Source organism: Rhamphochromis sp. 'chilingali' (assembly GCF_963969265.1).
Source record: "Rhamphochromis sp. 'chilingali' genome assembly, chromosome: 11".
Classification (NCBI taxonomy): domain Eukaryota; kingdom Metazoa; phylum Chordata; class Actinopteri; order Cichliformes; family Cichlidae; genus Rhamphochromis; species Rhamphochromis sp. 'chilingali'.
In genome coordinates this window covers 23,670,754-23,692,396 of record NC_137938.1, presented here as the reverse complement: position 1 = coordinate 23,692,396, position 21,643 = coordinate 23,670,754, and the positions used below count along the sequence as shown (strand labels likewise).

The window sequence follows — 21,643 nt, the reverse complement described above, 5'->3', positions numbered from 1 at the left end:
CCAGATACATGCCTGTCAATGAGGGCTAAGTTACAAACTATTGAAATACTAGAAATTTTTCTTAGACACGTATGGGCCGTAAGAGCAAGTTCTATATTGTAAATCAATTAACAATGCTTCAGAAGGCACTGACATCACAGATACAGTTAGTGAAAATTAGATGGATTGCTCCAGCTGTCTGTGCTGGGAAAACATGTCAGCCAGCACAGCCATGACCCCAACTCCATAATCTAGGTAGATACAATATAAAAATGTCACCTCTCAGCAAAGGTGAAGCTGGGAAACATGGAAGTTTTTTTTCTGCTACTTATTATCATTATTATTATTATTTTATTTATGTATATTTTTGATGTCCTTAAATCAGCATTTTGGGTTAGGTATCTTGAAATTTTGACTTAGTAACTCCACATTAAGGTTAGTGTTGTTGTGAGACTAACTCAATATGCTAACATTTTTTTCCTAGCTTCCACTAAATTATCCCTAGGTTGTAAAAGCGGAGGTAGGTGTGTGTGAGGATACGTTAATTAAAATTATACTTATGAAAAACATGACAAAAACTACTTTAAGTGGTTAATTTTACATTTGCAGTTACACCCAAAAGCATATTGTAATAAATAAATAAAACTCATCATTAGTATTCACCAGTACCTATATTTGCTAATTACACATTCAGATCAACTTAGACCATCGTATTTAGCATTCAAACAGATCTTAATCCATATTTTCACTGTACTGTACACCGAGTTTATGTGTGTATTGTATATATTTCACAGATAGATAGATAGATAGATAGATAGATAGATAGATAGATAGATAGATAATCAAACCTGTGGCAAAAGGCAAAACAAAAAAACACCCTCTGTGATTGTGAAGTGTACTGACACAGTTTCCCAGAAAGCTTTGCGAATGTACGTATTTAATCTGCGACCAGCGGTACATCTGCGCCGCACAACCGGATTGCAAACACTCAAGAAAACAGAGGGACAAATCATTTTGTATTTCTATTCAAAGCGACTGAAACCTGCATTGGACGTCTTTAATTTTTTCTTAAACCAGTAGGACTCTAAAACTCTGAGGTATGTCAAAGTTACTGAGAAATCGCTCAGTAACGTCGGACCAACGTTCGATAATGCTAGCTAGCTAACATTGGTTAACTCCAAACACAGCCAGCGAAAACCCAAAGATGGAAGCAGACTTAATACTTCGCAGTTTTTATGAGGCGGTGATAGCGTGTGAGCAACTGAACACGGCCACGATTGTATCTCAAACGAGTCTGAGAAGAGCTTCTTTGTCAGAAACACAAAAATATGTCTACAGATGGATTTCTTTCAGGCTTGATAACGCAGTGAGGTCCATAAGTTTTTGTGTTGACACGCTTTTTGTATTTGATTTGTATTTGTATTGTTTGATAAATGAGTAAAACTAGTGTTAAGTATCTAGTGCTCAAATAATATTATTAAGTAAGGGGATATTAGAGACGTGCTTTTTTTATAAGAATTTAAGAATAAGAATATTGTTTTAGTTGCTGGTCGTGCGTCTGCAGTGATTGCTTTATAAGCCCTTAGAAAACAGTCAAAATGGGATCCTCAAGTTATGTAACCAGATCATTAATAAAAAATAAATTCAGAGTTACATCAACAGCAGCAAATAAAGAACATATACCCCACCAAACTCAGTGACAACCTCATGTACCCTGTGGCAAACTGATCCTAGTTGGCTTTGCCTGTCCTCACAGTTTTTCCATCGATTGCAGATGTCTCTGGCAGATGAGCTCCTGGCTGATCTGGAGGAGGCCGGAGATGAGGGAGAGGATGGACTGTACCCAGAAGAAGAGAGGGACAGCGATGGAGAGCCGAACCAGGGAAGTGCAGACGGAGGGCTGGAAGACATCCCAGAGGAGATGGAGGTGGACTACAGTAAAGCTGAGAGCGTTGCGTCTATTGCAAAGCTTCGCAATAGCAAACAGGTGAGTTGTAACATACAAGAGCTTTACACATGTTGAGATTAGCAGTAAAATGTCTGCTCTGTTCTTCCCAGAGTGACTCTTGTGTGTTTTATAGTTTTCAGAGATAATGGACAAAATTTCTGAATATATTGGGAAGCAGCGTAAGAACTCAGAGGGTGAGTGTTGTTATTATTATTTAAGGCTCTTCTCACTATCAGTTTCCATTCATTTCTCTGTTTTACTCTGTAAACACTAGAGGTGGGAATCACCATACATCCCACGATACGATATTATCACAATACTTAACGCACGATACGATATTATTGCAATTTTTTAAAAATATTTTGCGATATTCAGATTCTGTACATAAAGGTAAACTTTATCAATATTCATTTTATCTAATAACAAAGTCTCGCACTCAGTCTTTCTCTCATTTCAGTCAGTTTTATTGTTGACAAACCTGAACGGTTTGTATTACAGTCTAGCCCAACTTAACTGAATGCAACCATCTGGTACAATTATAGCTATTCTGAACTATGCAATTTATGAAAACTATGCAGCCCCTTCAGCAACTGAAGAATTTGAAAGTAAATTAAAACAAAATATAATTTTACATTAAATAAAAAGGTTTTAAACTTAATTAGAATAAAACATGTCTTAAATTAAAATAAGTAAACTGTCATGTTTATTGCTAAAAAAGCTAAATACATTTGGACAGTGAAGGAATGTCAGGATTCTTGCTCAGAAAAAGGAGCTGATCAACATGCTCTGAAGTCAGAGCATGTTCCAGTCCACAAAAACCTTTTTTGTAACAAAATATCGATTTCTGCTGTCCCTGTATCGATACATTATTAGCAAACAAAATATCACGATACTACACAGTATCGATTTTCCCCCCCACCCCTAGTAAACACATTTCATTTGAACTTTATGGTAACCCACAGTCGTCATGGAGTTGTTATTATTTTTTGTGTGTTTGCTTTCAGTCTCAGGCCCAGTCGAGGCCGACCCAGAGTACAGACTGATAGTCGCAGCTAATAACCTCACAGTGGAGATCGACAACGAGCTCAGTGAGTTGGCTTCTTCTCTCTGGTGATCCATAATGCTATGTTTTAAGATTTCGCTCTCTTCCTTATAACCTGAGATGTCCTCTGTGTTTCTGATCTGTTTCCAGATATCATCCACAAGTTTACCAGGGACAAATACTCCAAGAGGTTTCCAGAGCTGGAGTCTCTGGTGCCGGATTCTTTGGATTACATCCGTACTGTCAAGGTGAGCTAAACTATGTATTCATTCAAAAAAAGAAGAAGCTCCGAGTTGACTGTTTCTGTTTTTTAGTTAGATTTAGGATTTCTATTTTTAACAAAACTGACGTGATTAAAGAGTTTAAAACTGCACAGATTGAAAATTATGTTGCAGTTAAAATTTTCCAATTTCGGTTTTCAAATTTCTCTGTTTAACTGCAAGCAAACGTGTTAAAAAAATTGTTTCTTGTAGTTTGTTTGACCATGATGTTTTCTCCCCTAATTTTTCTTCTTTTTTGTGGTTTGTGTCTAGGAGCTGGGAAACAATCTGGAGAAATGCAAAAACAATGAGACGCTGCAGCAAATCCTTACCAACGCCACCATTATGGTTGTCAGTGTCACAGCCTCAACCACACAGGGGTAAGTTTATAAGATTTAAAGGCCCCGTCTCACCAGAAGAGTTTCATGTAGTTCACTGTGAACACTTCCTGCTAGAATCACCTTAAATCACTTACTGGAAATGAAAAACTAGGGGGTTGCTAACGCTGGGGGGCTGGAGCCTATCCCAGCTTAATGGGGAGAGGCAGGGTACACCGAGCACAGGTCACAGGGCTAACACACAGATGGGCAACTGTTCACATTCCTGGTCATGTTCACACTCATATTCCTACCTATGGTCAATTTAAAATCACAACCATGAATGCATGTTTTTGGACTGTGGGGGGAAGCCTAAAGAGAACCCACACAGACCAAGACAGCATGAAAGACCCAGAACCTTCTTGCTGTGTTGATTGCAGTTTTATTCCAGGTTTCTTCACTTAAAGAAAACTGGAATAGGTCAAGGAAATTGTAATCAGTGCATCTCAAAACTGAAGTGTTAAGCAGTTATTTTATAATAATCAGTGACACTAGCTCATAGGAAAGGGATGGGGAAACTAAGTTAAGTTACAAAGCATCAATAAGACGTTCATATTTTTTTTCTATTAGAATAAAAATCATTAACAGGTTATTTTTAAATAATAACTAAATGCACTCAGTATCATTCTTACTATTACATATCGAGAAGAAGTGCACAATCATACCCCTTCTCCATAAGTTATCAGTTTATATTTATCCAGCTTCCCTATTGATATAAACCTCAGTAATAAGAATACACATTTCTAAAAACAGAATATATATGCTACATAAAATTAAAATTATTATCATCATATCTTATTTTTACAATTGGATAAAAGCCATGTACTTCCAATTTTGGAATATTAATTGTAAAATCTGAATAGGTCTGAAACACAAACTAAACACAGTCTTCTTCTTTGAGTCTCATAAATGCCATAACTTTTATACCTCATTTTGAAGTGATTTATATTTGAACAGTTGCAAAATTAAAACTTCCTTCAGTCTTAAAAAAGTTACTTTGAATACTTCCTGTTTTCAAAGTGACCTTTCCTTTGAAAACTACATTTCTGCTCTTTTGAATTTCATTAGGTCTGTAAATTTCAGTGTTTCAAGCTATAAGAATAATGAATTTGTGTGATTGCTCATACAAAGAGTAGCCCGAGTAAGCTGTATAGGCAGAGATCACCCTCACTGATTTCTGATGCACACCTTGTCTTGCCGAAGTTGACAAGAGAAACAAGGGTTATCGATAGTAGAGCTTCAAGGAGGAAAGAGTTTGTGTTGTTATGTATTTTTGGTTATTACTGTAACTGAACGGCGACTGTGCCACTTGTGCCTTCAGGTCGTTGCTGAGTGAGGATGAACTGAAGCAGCTGGAGGAGGCGTGCGACATGGCCCTGGAGCTGAACCAGTCTAAACACAGGATTTATGAATATGTAGAATCCAGAATGTCCTTCATTGCTCCAAACCTGTCCATCATTGTTGGAGCATCAACAGCAGCAAAGATCATGGGTGAGAGAAATCTACTGACTGCACAGTGTTTACAAATGTACATCATCTTCACTGAGGATTGTTTCGGTGACTGTCCGGTCTCTCCTGTGGATGCAGGTATCGCCGGAGGCCTCACTAACCTGTCAAAGATGCCAGCCTGTAACCTGATGCTGCTGGGAGCGCAGAGGAGAACCCTCTCTGGCTTCAGCAGCACCTCTCTGCTCCCTCACACCGGCTTCATCTATCACTGCGATGTTGTGCAGTCATTGCCACCTGTCAGTGAATATATGAGCATAAACTGCATGAATGCATTCTGTTCAGCGTGACGGTTAACAGTGTCCTTTCCTCCTTCAGGATCTCAGGAGGAAGGCAGCTCGTCTGGTGGCTTCAAAATGCACTCTGGCCGCAAGAGTGGACAGTTTCCACGAGAGTTCAGATGGCAAGGTGAGTCTCTTAAAGGAACACCTAAGTTTTATAAATGCCTTGTGTATTAGAGCAGGGCGATCGTGGCTCAAGAGTTGGGAGTTCGCCTTGTAATCGGAAGGTTGCCGGTTCGAGCCCCGGCTTGGACAGTCTTGGTCGTTGTGTCCTTGGGCAAGACACTTCACCCGTTGCCTACTGGTGGTGGTCAGAGGGCCCGGTGGCGCCAGTGTCCGGCAGCCTCGCCTCTGTCAGTGCGCCCCAGGGTGGCTGTGGCTACAATGTAGCTTGCCATCACCTGTGTGTGAATGGGTGGATGACTGGATATGTAAAGCGCTTTGGGGTCCTTAGGGACTAGTAAAGCGCTATACAAATACAGGCCATTTACCATTTAGAGCAAGAATAAATGTACCAGCAGATACAGAGATTATGATTTCTCTTGTCTGTTGATGTATATTTGGTTGGATTTTTCATATTTACATGCAAAATTATTTGCAACTGAGGAAATAATCAAGTTGATTTTTGTTTCATTTGGCTTAAAAATATTTGTCACTGTTTGCAGGTTGGCTATGATCTAAAAGAAGAAATAGAAAGGAAGTTTGATAAATGGCAGGAGCCTCCACCCGTGAAGCAAGTCAAACCACTGCCAGCCCCGCTGGATGGACAGAGGAAGAAGAGAGGAGGAAGGAGGTAAACAATCTGTCAGCTACCTGAAACGGGCCTGCCAGAATAGACTGCTAAAGAGGATTGCAGTCTGGAGATGGAAATTGATTATTATTGGAATCTTTTAAGAGGGAGAAGGTTACTGAGATTAAACTGATCTAACATTTATTTGAAAAAAGTTTAAAAATTCAGCAGAAACAGAACAAGGCATGACACAGATCAGCATCCTGGAAACCTGCAAGAAGCTTACGTAACTTTCATAGCCAAGTTTAGACTACCACCAACGACTATAAATATCCAGTGAATGGCATAACCAAGCTCCGCTGCTCTTTTCCTGCAGGTACCGAAAGATGAAAGAGCGTCTCGGGCTGACTGAGATCAGAAAACATGCCAACAGGATGACCTTTGCAGAGGTCAGTACATATTTTCTCCGCTCCTGTTTTTAAGATTTGTTTTTAATCCAGTGATATTTCATGTTTCATTATTGATGTCTGACTATGATCCATAATTCATTTAGCATTCTTTTCTTTTATTCAAAGATGCTTTTAATGAAGACAGAAGGAAAACCGTACAAATAGTTAACACAAAAAATAATAATATAGTAATATAGACATGTTACTAAATATGAAGACATGCAGGAGGAATCTCTTCTATTCCTCTGGTTAGTAGTAATGTAGGGGTTTACACATTTGCCTAATAAGCAAAAGAGGAGACTGCTGCTATGGGCGATCCCTAATGAATAAGAAAGCAACTGAAAGCTTTTAGTAATTTCAGACCTGGGATGAATGACGACTCAAAGCAGCCTCACTTTTGGCTCGCACCAGCTTTGTGCAGCAGAGCCAATGTAACAGGATGATGGGTTTGCGTAGGTTCTCAGTTATCCAGGTCATGGTAGTCCCTGAAAAGAAGGTCGCTGTACTTCATAGGAGAAACCAAACAACAAACAGATGACATGATGTACACAACAGTGGCTGTACAGGTTACATGTTTTATGACTGTTTACATTCACTGCTGCCATCTTGGATTGTGCAGTTGTGACTGATGGGGCTGCTCTGAATTTCTGAGTTGGAAGTCCGACGAGAAGGGGTTATTCTAGTTGAAAATTCCAACTCAAATAGAAGCCACCATAAAAACCTGAGACAGCTGTTCTGTTTTAGAGCTGAAGAAGTCTCTTGGTTGAGAACATCTTCACAAACTTAAGGAGGTCCAGTTCCTTTCTTTTCAAGCACCCAACAAGACAAGCTATTTTTATTTTATTTTGTACTCACCGAGACTTCCCCCAACACTCTGAAGGAGCTTCAGCAAGATGATTTTACTGCAGTACAAACAGTTTCTACTCTGGTCTGTTAATAAATGTGCAGTTTCTGAGCTGCTTATTGCTCTCTGTGGATGGAGACTTGGCTGTTATGAATGTGTCTTCGTTACCTTAAACCACTGTTTAAAAACGGTCCTAACAAGTATGAAATCCAGTCCTTTAAAAAGAACTTCACATTTGAAAAAGTCTAAAACGTATTGAATATTTTGCTAATAAAGAAAGTAAAGTCCTTTGATTCATAATGGATATAAATTTGAGAGAACTCTTACAGTAAAGCAAATTAAATTGGTTCATTGTTATATTAACCCCTGTTGGGGAGTGTTCTGTAATCCAGGCATGGACTTCATTGATATTTCGATGGTTAATTATATTACAAGGTAATCCTGCTCCAGTTAATAGTTTCTCCTGTGTTGTGTTGCAGATTGAAGATGATGCGTATCAGGAGGATCTGGGCTTCAGTCTGGGTCAGCTGGGGAAGAGCGGCAGCGGCAGAGTCAGGCAGGCTCAGGTCAACGAGGCCACCAAAGCCAGGATCTCCAAATCCCTGCAGGTAAATGCGCTCTTCTCTCCTGCTGGTGTTTGTATCTACATCATCTCTAACATTTTGGCTTTTGTCCACAGAGGACGTTGCAGAAGCAGAGCATGACATATGGAGGAAAGTCCACAGTCAGAGATCGTTCTTCAGGAACCAGCTCCAGCGTAGCATTCACACCTCTCCAGGTAAAAAGAAGCGGACTCATTAACTAAAGACCTGCCAGAGAGTTTGGGGTTTTGTTTTGTTTTTTTGTTTGTTTTTAAATCTGTTATTGTTTCCTTCTGCAGGGGCTGGAGATCGTGAACCCGCAGGCTGCAGAGAAGAAGGTGGCAGAAGCTAACCAGAAATATTTCTCTAACATGGCAGAGTTCCTCAAAGTCAAGAAGGAAGCTAAGATGTGAAGACATACGGACGCCCTGCACATGGACAGTTGCACAGTTGTGAAAGTATATTTTAAAATTTGGCTCACCTCGTGTTATTTTTTTTAATTTTTTTTTTTTTTAAACTTGTTTCGACTTAAGGGGGTTTTTTTGTTTTTTTTCCCCATCTAAATAAAATATAGAGTTCACTTTGTAGGTATGTGTTCTTTCTAAAAACAAGAAACAGGAGCCTCCTCTGTGACATTTGAATTTATACCTGCTTGTTTTGATCTTCGATTTTGAGTGAAACTGAACTAATTATGTTGAATTTTGAGTTAATACAGAGTTTATTTTTACTGAAAGTAAAGCTGCTACGAATAAGATAAAATCCCCACGGTCACTTTATTAGGAACTTGCTAGTACTGGGTTGGACTCTTTTGTCATCAGAACTAGTTTACATTTTTATGGATCTGATTCAACAAGGTGATGGAAACGATCACACAGGTGCTGTAGTTATCAGCTAATGATCTAAATCTCATGTTTCACCACATTTCAAAGGTGACTATGATGATCGTCTGAGCTTTGTCAAATGTCCGTAACCTACTGGAAGCAGGTTAACATGCCATGACCACAGTGTACCCATCGCTGTGTCATAAAGGGACACGGTCAGCAACAGAACAGACTTTGCTTTGTGAGGAAAGCAGATGCAACAAGGTTGCATCATTTTACAGGTTAATTTAGGTTTTTTCTTTGTGTAGCTACCAAACAGCACTATGACAGTTATTTAAATCTGCAGGTAATGTGTAGTTACTTTGATGGGCAGGTGCATGTCAGGTGTGCTTACTGTAAGTGAAGCTAAACGCAGCAGATCTTAATATTATTTTCCTTATGTCATCTGGTATTTCTTGGGACACCAAAAAACAAAACAAATTAAAGGTGATGGAAAATATGTGGATCCATATTCCATCTAGGAATGACAGGACTTTACGCCACACACTGATGGATAATTTCTTAAAAGTATTTATTGAAATTTTACAATCCTGTTATAACCCCATTTATGACATCTCCCATGCAGAACTGTGATGAGAAAAATTGTAAATATGTGTTGAAATTCACATTTTAGCAGTTTCACTGACCTTTCTGTAAACCTTAAAAGCCCAAAAAATAGAATCTATAAAAGGCAAATCTCTCAGAACGGTGCTGCATTTTCCTTGTTTTTTTCCCCTCCCACATGCTCATCCCCCTCTTTTCCCTCCCACAAAAAAAAGCCTGAAAACGAATCACACACAACATAACCTGTGGTACAGAACTCTTCATGGTTGCTTAAATGGAAAACTGATTCGGTTTTAACACTCTCCCTCATTCAAACTGCCAGGAAAAGGTAGGATGCGTCCCATCCCAGATTAAATCTTACTGTTCTTCGGGCTAACACAATGGAACAACCACGGCAGACGAGACACTTTCTACTCAACCCACGAGTTAAATTTACCACCTGAATTTTAGGATTTCTGTTTCAACTCTACATGTAAACAGTTTAGTCAGTGCACATTCACTGTATAGGGCTTTCACTGAAATATCAGGTGGTAAACTGAACTCAGTGAAGTCTGGGATAAAGTAACAACAGAATAAAACCTTGGCTAAAGCTGGGAAGTTGACCCAACCAAACCCAGATTTATTATCTAATGCTGTGTGTACTTTTGAGGAAATGAGAGGTGACCTGGGTGTAGGTACATTTCCCTCTGCTCAACATGGCCTTTTCACACTGAGGGAAAATTAAACATCAAGTAGATTAATGTCTCAAATCCTATCTTTAAGAGTTGTTTACAAGTTTATTAATTTGTCACAAACATGAAGGCGCAATAATAATGCATTTTCCTTGACACGTTAACTTAAAAACATTTTATTTGTAAAGAGAGGGAGTCAGAGACCAGTTCAATTGCATAGCAATTTAATCCATGTCCAATAAGGACTCTTTCCCTGTCACAGGGAGAGGCCCTGTGGTCACTCTCAATCAGCGTTTTAAATCGACCAAGACAATATCAATAAAACTATTGATAACCGCTCACTATCTTCAATAGTGACCATATTTAACAGGCATTGTAGGATCTTAAAAGAAGCCATTCCTACACACCATGACTAAATGTCCACTGTACGTCCCCATTCTAAACCACCAAATTACAGTAAATACGAGATGGGCAGTTTACTTAATCAAATCCAAAAGTCTGTTTTGTGTCAAGTCAAAAGGCTTCCAGGCTGATGTCGGGTAGGTGGTACAGAGAATCGTGTTGAAACGGGGGAAAAAAAAAAAAAGACAACTAAACATGAGAAACATGCATGGGGTAGGCTTTCCTAATGCCACATACTGAGTGTGCACACAGACAGGCACAAACGCAGATCTCCAACGAGAACCCTCCCAGCTTGTGCAGCGCGATGCATTTGATCAGACCCACGGGGCATTTTCTTTGGTCAAAAGCAAAGCACTACATGAGGAGCAAGGGCTTCACATTTGAGATGCAGCCTATACAGACACCAGTCTCCAATCTCAGGAGAGGGTTTCTACTACACATCACAATCTCTATCCACAGTTTGGAGTTCAGTCTCGGAATGTCAACAGCAGCACATTTTGTCTTTTCTGTCCTTTTGTGTCCGTCCGTCCGTCCGTCACTGCAGGTCTCTGTCTTCCAGGTACCTGTACTCGAAGGTGAACCCCTCCTTCTTTCTCTGGCCCCATTTCTCGTAGTCAAAGTAAATGTAAGTGCCCTAAGGGAACAGCAGAGTGGTAAGAATAAAAACCTTAATCAACACCACAATGACCATAAATCGGTGTGCGGAGATGAACCCACACCTGTTCAAACTCATCGGTGATGGTCTTGGGCTCCTCGTGCCTCTGGAACCACATCATGTACTTGGTGTGAAACCTCCAGGACTGTTTCTTCAGAGCCTTTGCAGACAGATACTGAGCCTTGGTACCCTGAGAGAGAAGTCAATAAAACCATTATGCTCACAAACTTTAACAGATCACAGAAAAAAGACATTCAGGGTGTTTAGTCCGTTTAATTCAACTCTGTCCTTCTCATTATCCACGTGCACTTTTTGTGCGATGCGGCAGTGCACCATAGATGTCCAGATCACAAAAACGGTCAGTACGGGCAACAAAACTATAGCTGTAAAATTATTGTAAATTTTCCACCTTATATAGCAAATCATTCTGCTCCCGTCCCACATCTAACCAATAAGCTGACTAAAAGTTTTCACATGGTTTGTCGCGATGCATTTTGGTTCGCGCTGAGGTTTCTTTGAGTTTTTTTGTGTGAAAAGGAACCAAATCATAGAAAAAAGCTCCAAGTTTACAAACTCAAACAATCAAACCGATTCGTGTGAGTTTACATGGAGAGCGTTTACCTCCAGGTAATAGAAGATGAAGAAGAGAGTTTCTGTGGACAGTCTCTGGTAGAACTCTATGGAGTCAGAGTGATGAGGTGGGACCTGATGATGGAAGGGCAAGGTGGGACATGGATTCCTCATCAGGTATTGCCTTTAAGACAGAAACAGAAAACTCTTTAATGAATGCCACTGATCAAAGCATACTTCAGCTGTGCTCATTTCTGCTCTAACAAAGTACTCCATCCACACTACCCAAAACCACACGTGAATATTCAGAACTTTCTATTAGTGTCAACAGATGTCACAAACACTTTAAGGTACAACAGGTTCATCTTTTTGCTTATTGAGGTTCCGTTGCGAAGCCTCCAGTTGCTCCCCGAAACTGGTCATGCCGAGCAGGTGTATGACCCTTCATTACCGAATGAGCATGCCCTGGATAAATTCTCCTTTCTGACTCTAATAATAGTAAAAATTTTAAAAATGAACTTCATAAATTATTCATTACAACTGAAAACTAGCAACTGAGCCCATGAAGTCACCAGAAAAGCGTTTACTTTTAAGCCACAGAGCAACGCAAAGGGCTCTTTTCCCCAAAATTTGTGCAACCACGGATATACAGTACTGTACCAAAGTTTTAGGCAGGTGTGAAAAAATGCTTTCAGAAATATAAATGATTGTTTATTGGCCCCAAATGTATTCTGCAGCAGGATGACCCCAACATACAGCCAAAGTCATTAAGAACTATCTTCAGTGTAAAGAAGAACAAGAAGTACTGGGAGTGATGGTATGGCCCCCACAGAGCCCTGATCTCAACATTATCGAATGCGTCTGGGATTACATGAAAAGACAGAAGGATGTGAGGAAGCCTATATCAAGTTCTCCAAGATGTTTGGAACAACGTGCAAGCCAAGTTCCTTCAAAAAAACCTACAAGAATCGATTCTGTTTTGAAGTCAAAGGGTGGTCACACCAAATATTGATTTGATTTCTCTTTTGTTCATTCACTGCATTTTGTTAATTGATGAAAATAAATGAGTAACACTTCCATTTTTGAAAGCATTCGTTGTTTACAGCATGTTTTCTCACCTGCCTAAAACCTTTGCACAGTATTTTTTGAAACTGCAGAACACTGCACATTTATATGATATTGACTTAAACATAAGGTATGCTTGCCCTAAAGCACAAACTTATTTATTGCCCTTCTGGAGACTAATGGGGACTATATTATTTCTTAATTTAATAAAACTAGTGATTAAGAACAAATTTGCTTTAAAAAAAGAAAAAAAAAAATCAGGTTTTATGACAAATTTTAAACTATCCTACATATTTTTTTAGCAGAGCAGTATGCATACACAATGCAAATTTTTCATTTAATCAAAGTAAATTTGCAAAATTACTGTGGAAAAAAAAGTGATGGGCTCACCTGATCCTCTCAGAGTCAGAGGGGTGGGGCATGTGCGTCCATGCCGACTCCTGCATCGCCTGCTGGTAGAGCTGGTCTTTGGGGAGAGGGGTTGGACCCAGCGGACAAACACCGAGCGATGGGGGGATGTTGACCTCTGTCACGGACGGCTGAGGCGCGGCAGGTGTGCCAGGTGCTGCAGATGAACCAGAGAAGATATCTGCAGGATGCAGAAAAAGCAACGGCTATCTTCAATTACACAAGAAGCCATAGCAATGCCTCACTTCCCATCATCTGTGTGGGGTATGGTTAGATGTGACTCTTAACGACAGGGCGAGCAACTGAAGGTAAAGTTTTAAGGTTATTCCTTTAGTTGTACCAACTCTGTTTTTATAAGAGTAAGAACATTCCAACAGTAAACTAATTACAGACATAATCTAGCCTCATGGTTGTAGCTTGAATCAAAAAAGGCCTTGACCTGAAGTTTGGACCTTTCTACACTCTCTTTCCAGGTACTCTGGCTTCTTCCCACAGTCCACAGACTTGCATGTTATGTTAGCGGGTGATTTTTGATTGGCCATGACTGTGAGTGTGAGCATGAATGTTGGTCAGTTGACCCTGGGGATAGGCTCCACCCCCGACACTCTAAACAGGATAACAAATGAACGAAAATGTGTGTGTGTGTTTTAAGATAAGCAATCCCTATGTGCCAATAACTCAGGCTCCAGACTGCTCTAAACTCTCTGATTTTTTTCTACTTCTGGCTGCCTCCTCTGTGAATCGAAGCATAAAAATGCCAAGCTGGAAAGAAGCAAAACAGGAACTTTCCTTCCTACACTTTGGCAGCAAAACTCATAATTATGTTCACGAAGCAGTAACAATCTGGCATTAAAAGGAAAACTAAATGTTACCAGAACAAAGGGAAATGTCTTAAATATGTCACACATAAAAACCTCCTGCCTCACAAAAACAGCTGGCAGCAACAAGCTAATGTTTGTTATCTTCATAAAAGACAAATAATAACTTAGTTTGTAAAAAAAATAAATAAATAAAAAATCAGTTTTTTACACTTTAGGCTTAACTCTTTACGTTACCATGAGCAGTGTGTAAGAATGTTTTACTGTACAATTATTTAAAAAAAACAAAACAGCAAGCAGCATAAAAGCGTGATCTGCTTATTCATCATAAAGAGCTGAAAAAAGGTAAAAAAGGTCTGACCGTTTCGACCTCTATCCGTTATATGCAGGTTGGAAATCTCGCCATCCAGGCCTGATCCCAGCGCTGCTCTCTCCGCCATCGCCTTCAGAGAGCTGAGAGGCTCAGGTGCCTGAGGAGGGAACAAGGCCCCATTAATGTGAACACACAGAGGCTAAAAGTCACATTAAACTGGGAACAGCCTACAGTTACTGGAGCTTAAAAGTAGAAGCACGATGAATGGGAGCATTAGAAGAAAGTAATACTAGAAGAGCAAACAACATATTAAATAAAGATCAGCTACTAATAAAACTTTTAAGAACAAGATGTTTTTCTGTCAGCTGCACTGCTCAAAGACAGGAGCGCCTGTCTAAATGTATGCATTCATCCCCTTAACACCTAGTCTATCATATTTAATACACACAGTTTTTTGTGAGTTTTTGAGACTTTAGAGCATCGGTGTGTTTTTTTTTTTTTTACACCTGAAAAAAAGATTAAATTGGAGAATAAATTTTTTTTAAAAATTTAAGAAACAAATTTAAAAACGTAAAATCGAATACATTTTTAAACAAATTTGTCAGATTGTTCAATAAACTCTCCATTTTAAAAAATGCTTGGAATTTAATTTTCTGGCAATTATTTCACATATCAGGCTTATAGGGGTTATTACCTGTAGCAGAAAGGCTCCAAACAGACAAAAGTCAGGATCTGCGTGTTTTCTGGCAGTAACATGAGTAAGTACACAGTAAGTGTGTGTTTGTTATAAATGTGATCAGCAGAGGTTTGTGGGCACTCAGGGATAATTTAATAATTTTATACTCAGCAGCAAAAACTATGGATTCCAGCACAGACAGGAATGTCTCAATTCAAAAACAATTCAGTTAGCTGGTTATCTTCTGACCTCAGGAGCTCCTACATCAATCATATCATTCATATTCTCCATTTCTGATTTTGATTATGAGCCACTATGTTGTAATCGTCCAAAGCAGACTTGCTGTGTGCTCCTATACAAACAACAAATCTGTTTGAAATCAACTGTGTGTTAACATGATAACAATTCACCTCGTAGCTGATTGGATTGGTTCACAGATTAAACGTTTTTTCATATAAGATTTTTCTGGAAATTCACTTCCAGAAACAGAGCCTTTAAAAAGTGGGCGGTCACTGTTGAGCTGAACTGACAGACCTGATCAGAAAATATTGATGGAAGTGCTCCTAGTAATGCTCCTGCTGACACTATGGCCTATTATTCTTGGTGTGATACGGCTGATTCAACAGTGTGTGGGTCATTTTTATTCCCAAAAACAAATATATTTTTTTTGTTTTTCAATATTTTACTATAACTTTTCACTTATAATCACTGAAATGTTTCAGAGTAAACATCAATAACTGACCCATTATACTGCTTACTGCTGCACAACCCTTGAAGCTCAAAGTGACAATGAAAACAACTTAACTAACAGATAAGTTGGGTTCATTTAAAAAAAAAAAAAGAAAGAAAGAAAGAAAGAAAGAAAGAAAGAAAGAAAGAAAGAAAAGACAACTTATCAGACCTGATAACTATTTACATTAACACAGTTTAAAATATCTCACAGACAAAGGAAATCATTTATGTATGGTAAACAAAAGCAGAGCCATTAAATAAGGTATTCCTGTATAAAATATATTGTGTGCATGACCCCAGTCACTAATTTTAGCCTCTGAAGTTTTTTCTTCCACAAATGGAGCCTGTTTTAGCTGATTCAAGTCTGCAAGTTCATCCATGCTCCAAGCTAAAGATGCCAATGTTACATGCTCAAACTTAACCTCGTTGGTATGGCTCACCTTTAGCCCCTCAGAGGCCTGTGAAAAGGAGTGGGGCCCGTTGAGAAGACTCCCTCCACCCGGTGTGCTGTCTGAGAACGAGGGGGACGGAGAACTGGGAGGCAGGGTGATGGAGCTGATTAAACTGGGACCATTGTCCATCCTGCAGAAGGTGGGGTGGGAACAATGGCGAGAAAGTTAAGAACCAGCATGACAAGAACAAGAAGAAACGTGTCAAGTTTCAGGAGAAATAACTTACGGCTGACTGGTTGAGGAACTGAGAGATGAGGGTTGGCTGCTTTGTGATTGGTTCGGTGTGCTTAGAGCCGATTCTGTGGAACTCTCCGCCACCACAGCACTGTAACCTGCAGGCAGGCGAAGGACACGTTAGAGCAAAAAAAAAACTTTTATAGAAATCTCACAATGAACTCAAGGACCGCAAAACTTCCACCTACTTGTGCTTCCATTTTGCTTCAGTCCACTTGGTGGTCTAGCAGGAGCAGAATTCACTCCTACTCCTCCAACCACACCAACGTTTCCTCCGTTGCCTCCCATCATGCCAACTACTCCTGGAGTAGAGCTGACAGAACTTGGGGGAACCTGAGAGGTACCAGGGGCCACACTTTGCCCAGGAACCAGACCCAAAATATTCCCACTCAGAGAGTTGTGGGCTGGACTGGAACCCAGCAAACCAAGCCCTGTTCCTGCCCCGTTGGTGGTGACTCCACTGGAGCCAGAGGTGGGTATGGAAGTGCTGCTCTCTGCTGAAATGCTTGACTGAGTGGTGCTGCTCAAACCCAAGCCTCCGGATGCTGCTGCCTGAGCATAGGGGGCAGGTGTTGAACCCGAAATGAGCCCTGCCATTGTGTTTAAAGGAGTGGGGTGGCCACCCATCCCTAGCCCTGGCATTTGATTGGCACTGCTTGTCCCAGTCATGCCAACTTTGCTCAATCCCAGGCCCAGCCCAAGTCCCAAACTGGATGCCGATGTGGGTCCAGATGTGGACTGTGACTGAGGATTGGGAGCTGATGAAGTGGATGTGTTGGGTGTAGGAAGAGAGGGGGCAGTAGACGTTGGGAGAAGTGGGTTGCTGGGTGGGCTGGGGGTGTTGTTTGAAGGGACTGAGGGTTTCGTCTGAGGTGGCTGCTGCTGCTGCGACTGGTTTGGCAGCTGAGAATTCTGCTGCTGCTGTTGTGCAGGTTGATGCTGATGTTGCTGCACCGCACTGCTGAAGCTTCCTATAAGACTGCTGCTAGTGGGCACTGCAGGAATCCCTCCGACAACACTCGCCATGGACACAAGGGAGGAGGATGAGGAGGACCCAGAGGTGGTGGAAGAAGAGAAAGAGGATAACAAGGATGGGGTGCCGTTCTTCACAGGTGACTGGAAATAAACATCAGAGGAAGGCATCTCAAGTAAAACTGACCAGAGGGCATGAACAGAGATCTAAAATGCATAAGGAGCAAAGTTTACTGTGATCTATGGAGGCCCATATATGAAGGAAATGGAAAAAACTAAATCAGAAGTCTCCAACCATGGTCCCACAGAGAAACTCCATTTTAGTGCCTGAGAGGCCAAAACCCTTCAGCCACCATGGCTCACCAGGACCAAGGATGAAGAGCACTGCACTAAACTGTTCATCTACTGACACAGCACAGATGCGAACCTCTCACCTGACTAACTTCACTGTCTGTCGACCGTCCCCTTTTCTTATCGTCCTCTGAATTCTCCTATAGGAGGAGATACTTTGATATGACAATCCACTTTTGAAATGTAGATTCAACATACTAGCCAGTGGATTATAATACAATGGGGAATGTGGGTGGGTTAACCAAGTGCAAACTTAAAGAGACAGGCATATATGCACAATTGTGTCAGAATGTTCTTTAACTATCCAACATCCCTTTAACACCAGGACCAAAACTTTAATGATAAAAAAAAAGACACAAACTCACAGCAGTGCAAGTGGCTGGGGATGGAGGGATGGGTGAAGAAGAGGTGGTGGAAGTGGGAGTGCTACTAGAGTGGAGATACACCTCATCTTCCACGTTGCCCTGGCCCGATGGTGAAGTTGCAACTAATGCTGCAGCTACAACAGAAGAGTAGGACATAAAGATAAGCATCAGATATCGTCATGACATCAACATGACAACTATTTTACTAAGTCATTGAAACAAGAAGAAAGAACAGACTAGTTGCCCAAAAGGAAGGAAACAATATGAAAACATTCAAAACACTGCAGGAACTGATGGATTTGGTGAAACCATGGCTGTGCTATGTGACACTGTTTACTAATCAAAACGTGGTTTAAATGCCACTGAACTGTGTGGCACTTTGTGTTGTGTACAACATGCACGCATGCAGATTAGTTTGCTGAGTGGGACCAACCAAGTATTACCAGCAGGTTAACGTCCATTTTCTCATCACTTCATTTGAGTCAGAGTGTATCAGTTTACTCTGACACAGCTAACATATAATCACTTTCTACATTCAATTACAATGGAGCTGTGCTGGTTCATCTATCTTACTTTGTACAAAACTTCCCAGTGCAGAGAGAGAGGGGCTAATCTACCAGAGCTGCACCCCAGGTAAGTGGCAGGTGGCATCATAACATCTTTGAACCAACAGGTAACTGCTGGTTTACATTAATGAAGTGAGAATTTCTGGTATCGTAAAGCAAGAGCAGCAAAACTTAACCGAACACTCGCACACTAGACAGTGCTCTACTTACGGATGTCTTCCAGATCTAAGTCATCGTACAGGAACTCATTTTCCTCAAAGTCTGGATCTTGAGAGGAGTCAATGTAATATTCAACATCATCCTTGATCTTTTGGATTGCATCCACTGGCACGGAGTCATTGTCCAGCATTCGTAAAATGGTCTCCAACATTCGAATGTGGAATCGATGTCTCTCAATCAACCGCTTGAGCTCATCAATACGATCTTGCTTCTACAAGACAAAAAAAACAAGTGTGTATGTATGTTAGGATATATTAACCAAAAATTTAACAGACAGTTAAAATTTAACCAGACAGTTTAGAAACAGACATCCTTTCAGAGAGTGACATGGGATGACTCACCTCTTTATCACCCTTCTTCTTTCTTGTTTGAACTGAAAGAGATTCCACTTCACTTTCAAACTGATCCACCTGCATATTTAGAGTGTCTATTGTATTCTGCAGATGAGAAAAAAAAAGAGTGTTAATTTTTTCAGATCTTATTAATTTAACCATGTTTTGGGAATATCTGTGGTTGATTTGATACAATTGTTACGTTGTTAAGTTTTTTGTCTATGCCTTTTCCAAAGAAATGTTTAAAAAAAAAAATCACGCACAGAAGCATAGGTAAAACATAAATGTATTTACTGTTAGCCACTGTCCTGTTTCCTCCTTTTCCCTCTGAGCTGGATCCACTTTCTGAGCAAGCCCCAAGCCTTCTTTAGAGTAGGCTTTTGTTTTTGTTTCACGTTCCACCACCTTGAACCGCTCCATTTGCTAAAGAAAAAAAAAGATCCAATTAGCTGTTAATTACTTCAGGTCTGATGTAACAATGCACTTTAGTTATACATAATATAAATGCAACACTTTTTTTTTTAAAGTACACTTGTGAAGATCCATACCGTTTCTATAAGTTTGCGGTTCTCAACTAGCTGCCTTTTGTCCTTGATCTCGTTTGAGGCCACCCATGTTTTTATTTGATCTCTCAATCGCTGAAAGAGCACAGATGGTGAGCATTTTAAAAATCACATAGCTAATTTTGAATACTTACATGGTCATTGTTAAGCTTTCTTACCTGAAGTTTTTTAATCTCTTTCTTGAGGTCAGCCTCATATTTTTCCTTCTGATTTGCATTGGCTGCATTGTGGAGCTAAAATGTAAACAAATCATTTAGATACTGTGTGTCTTTTCCTCATTAGTTACTAAATAGACAAATAAATACAGAATGGAAGAATCTCTTACCTTCTGCCAGATATCTTCAAACTGTTCTACACCTTCAGCTACTTTTTTCAAACATCTATCGATTTCACCTGCACAAATTCAAAAAATATGATGCATTACCAAAAGACCTTATAAACTCTTTCAAAACAGTAAGAGCATGCAAGAGGAAATAAAGTTTCCTGTACACCAGCAGACCCTACAACGTGATTCATATTGTGCAACATAACTGAAGACAGTTTCTTTTACCTTGAAGTTTTCTCTTGTCAGCCATGGCTCTGACTACGACAATGTCCACATTCCGTCTGTCACGAAGTTATCTGGGTGAAGAAATCGAAGCGTGTGTCAATACAAACAAAAATCCCTCCAAAAGAGGAATCGTTACATCGCTTTCCACAGTGAACCTGACATTAACTCCATCTAGCTACCCGGCTGACGTTAGCAGCTAAATAACACCACAGCTTCAGAATTTAAGCACGCTCAATGAAAATAAAGTTTTCTATGGCCACTTCTCCATCCTAGTATTGTCATATATCACCTTGCTAATATTTCCAACACAAGTGACATGGTTGTCAGCTAAATTTAGCCACCTAGCACGCTAACGCTACTCAGCTAACGTTAATACTAGCCAGTAGCTTAGCCTCTCCACCTCGCTCGGTTCCTAACCGACCCGTTTCCTGGAACTGCCCCGGTGCATGCTGACAGAACAACTTCATATTCATGCATTATTAATTTGGGGTCCAGCACAGTCTTTATATTGTGGTTTTGCGTTGTGAAAGGCACAATAATAACAGAATCCGTTCCAATCTCTAACATGCTAGCTAATGCATAAAATGCTAGTTAGCAGCTTAGCTTGCCAGCTAGTCAGATTTAGGAAAAAGGGATACTGGGTCAAGCCGACAATCTAGATTTATACTTGTGCACGACATTTACCTAGGGTATGGGATTTCGTTTGTCTTTTTTCAAATAGAGCCAAAACTAATTCCAGAAAGTCTTCTTTACTTCCAAATTGTGTTTTCTTTTCGACAAGCTCGCTCACTGTAATGTAGCTGAAGATGGACGGTAGCTAAAATCCCACCTCCTTGCTGGGATCCCGCCCTAAATCCAATCTATAAACTCTGATTGGATATATCTCACGCCTGTCATTGCGAAACATCCGCTGGAACGAGAACCAGCCATTGGCTCAGCGAAGTGACGATCGATGATCGACACAAAACCACCCGAGGTTCACAAAAATGCAAATTTCTACATTTAAATTGTTTTTTTGTTTTTTTTTACGAACTTATAACTTCATTGTGTGGAAATTGTATACCTCGTTTCGTTATTTGAAAATGTATTTTTAATTTAATTTCTTAACACTAGTTAGAATGTTGCAATGTGAAGGATTTAATATAAACAAACAACCAAAACTTAAAAGATATGCTGAAATAAAACAGAAATATGCTAAATGTTTTGTGACAAATATCATGTTGATATTTGTCACAAAATCAAATCCATAGATTGGCGTGCCGTTATTTAGCCACACCTAAAAATATTAACAAATGTTAGCCAATTATG

The 21,643-nt window shown here is 40.0% G+C and overlaps 2 protein-coding genes across 3 annotated transcripts; one reads left to right on the top strand and one right to left on the bottom strand.

The window, feature by feature from the left end:
* The first annotated feature begins 920 nt into the window (after positions 1-920).
* prpf31 (PRP31 pre-mRNA processing factor 31 homolog (yeast)) lies at positions 921-9,563 on the top strand. Its single transcript, XM_080895682.1, has 14 exons — positions 921-1,076; positions 1,754-1,966; positions 2,061-2,121; positions 2,932-3,015; positions 3,120-3,217; positions 3,503-3,609; positions 4,928-5,097; positions 5,194-5,351; positions 5,431-5,520; positions 6,059-6,186; positions 6,500-6,572; positions 7,896-8,024; positions 8,096-8,194; positions 8,297-9,563. The coding sequence occupies exons 2-14, from the start codon at positions 1,754-1,756 to the stop codon at positions 8,408-8,410; spliced, it is 1,524 nt and encodes a 507-aa protein (XP_080751808.1). The 5' UTR covers positions 921-1,076; the 3' UTR covers positions 8,411-9,563.
* A 736-nt stretch (positions 9,564-10,299) lies between these two features.
* Positions 10,300-21,172, bottom strand: cnot3a (CCR4-NOT transcription complex, subunit 3a). Of its 2 annotated transcripts, XM_080895679.1 has the most exons (18): positions 21,020-21,172; positions 20,336-20,406; positions 20,111-20,178; positions 19,944-20,018; positions 19,771-19,860; positions 19,517-19,645; positions 19,232-19,327; positions 18,882-19,101; positions 18,106-18,239; positions 17,824-17,880; positions 16,606-17,533; positions 16,410-16,515; positions 16,172-16,313; positions 14,372-14,480; positions 13,175-13,373; positions 11,771-11,903; positions 11,214-11,339; positions 10,300-11,128 (listed from the first exon to the last, which is right to left on the bottom strand). In XM_080895679.1, exons 2-18 carry the CDS (start codon positions 20,358-20,360, stop codon positions 11,030-11,032), a joined length of 2,736 nt encoding a protein of 911 aa, XP_080751805.1. In that variant the 5' UTR covers positions 20,361-20,406; positions 21,020-21,172; the 3' UTR covers positions 10,300-11,029. The 2 variants fall into 2 exon arrangements, with proteins under 2 accessions (XP_080751805.1, XP_080751806.1); XM_080895680.1 differs by lacking the exon at positions 17,824-17,880.
* Positions 21,173-21,643: the final 471 nt, after the last annotated feature.

Coding starts and splice junctions, on each gene's coding strand:
- prpf31 (XM_080895682.1), top strand. CDS start 1,754: ATGTCTCTGGCAGATGAGCTCCTGGCTGATCTGGAGGAGGCCGGAGAT. Junction 3,016..3,119: donor GGAGATCGACAACGAGCTCA/GTGAGTTGGCTT, acceptor ATCTGTTTCCAG/ATATCATCCACAAGTTTACC. Junction 8,195..8,296: donor TAGCATTCACACCTCTCCAG/GTAAAAAGAAGC, acceptor TTCCTTCTGCAG/GGGCTGGAGATCGTGAACCC.
- cnot3a (XM_080895679.1), bottom strand. CDS start 20,360: ATGGCTGACAAGAGAAAACTTCAAG. Junction 18,240..18,881: donor CTTAGATCTGGAAGACATCC/GTAAGTAGAGCA, acceptor CTTCTGTTGTAG/CTGCAGCATTAGTTGCAACT. Junction 17,534..17,823: donor CAGACAGTGAAGTTAGTCAG/GTGAGAGGTTCG, acceptor GTTTATTTCCAG/TCACCTGTGAAGAACGGCAC.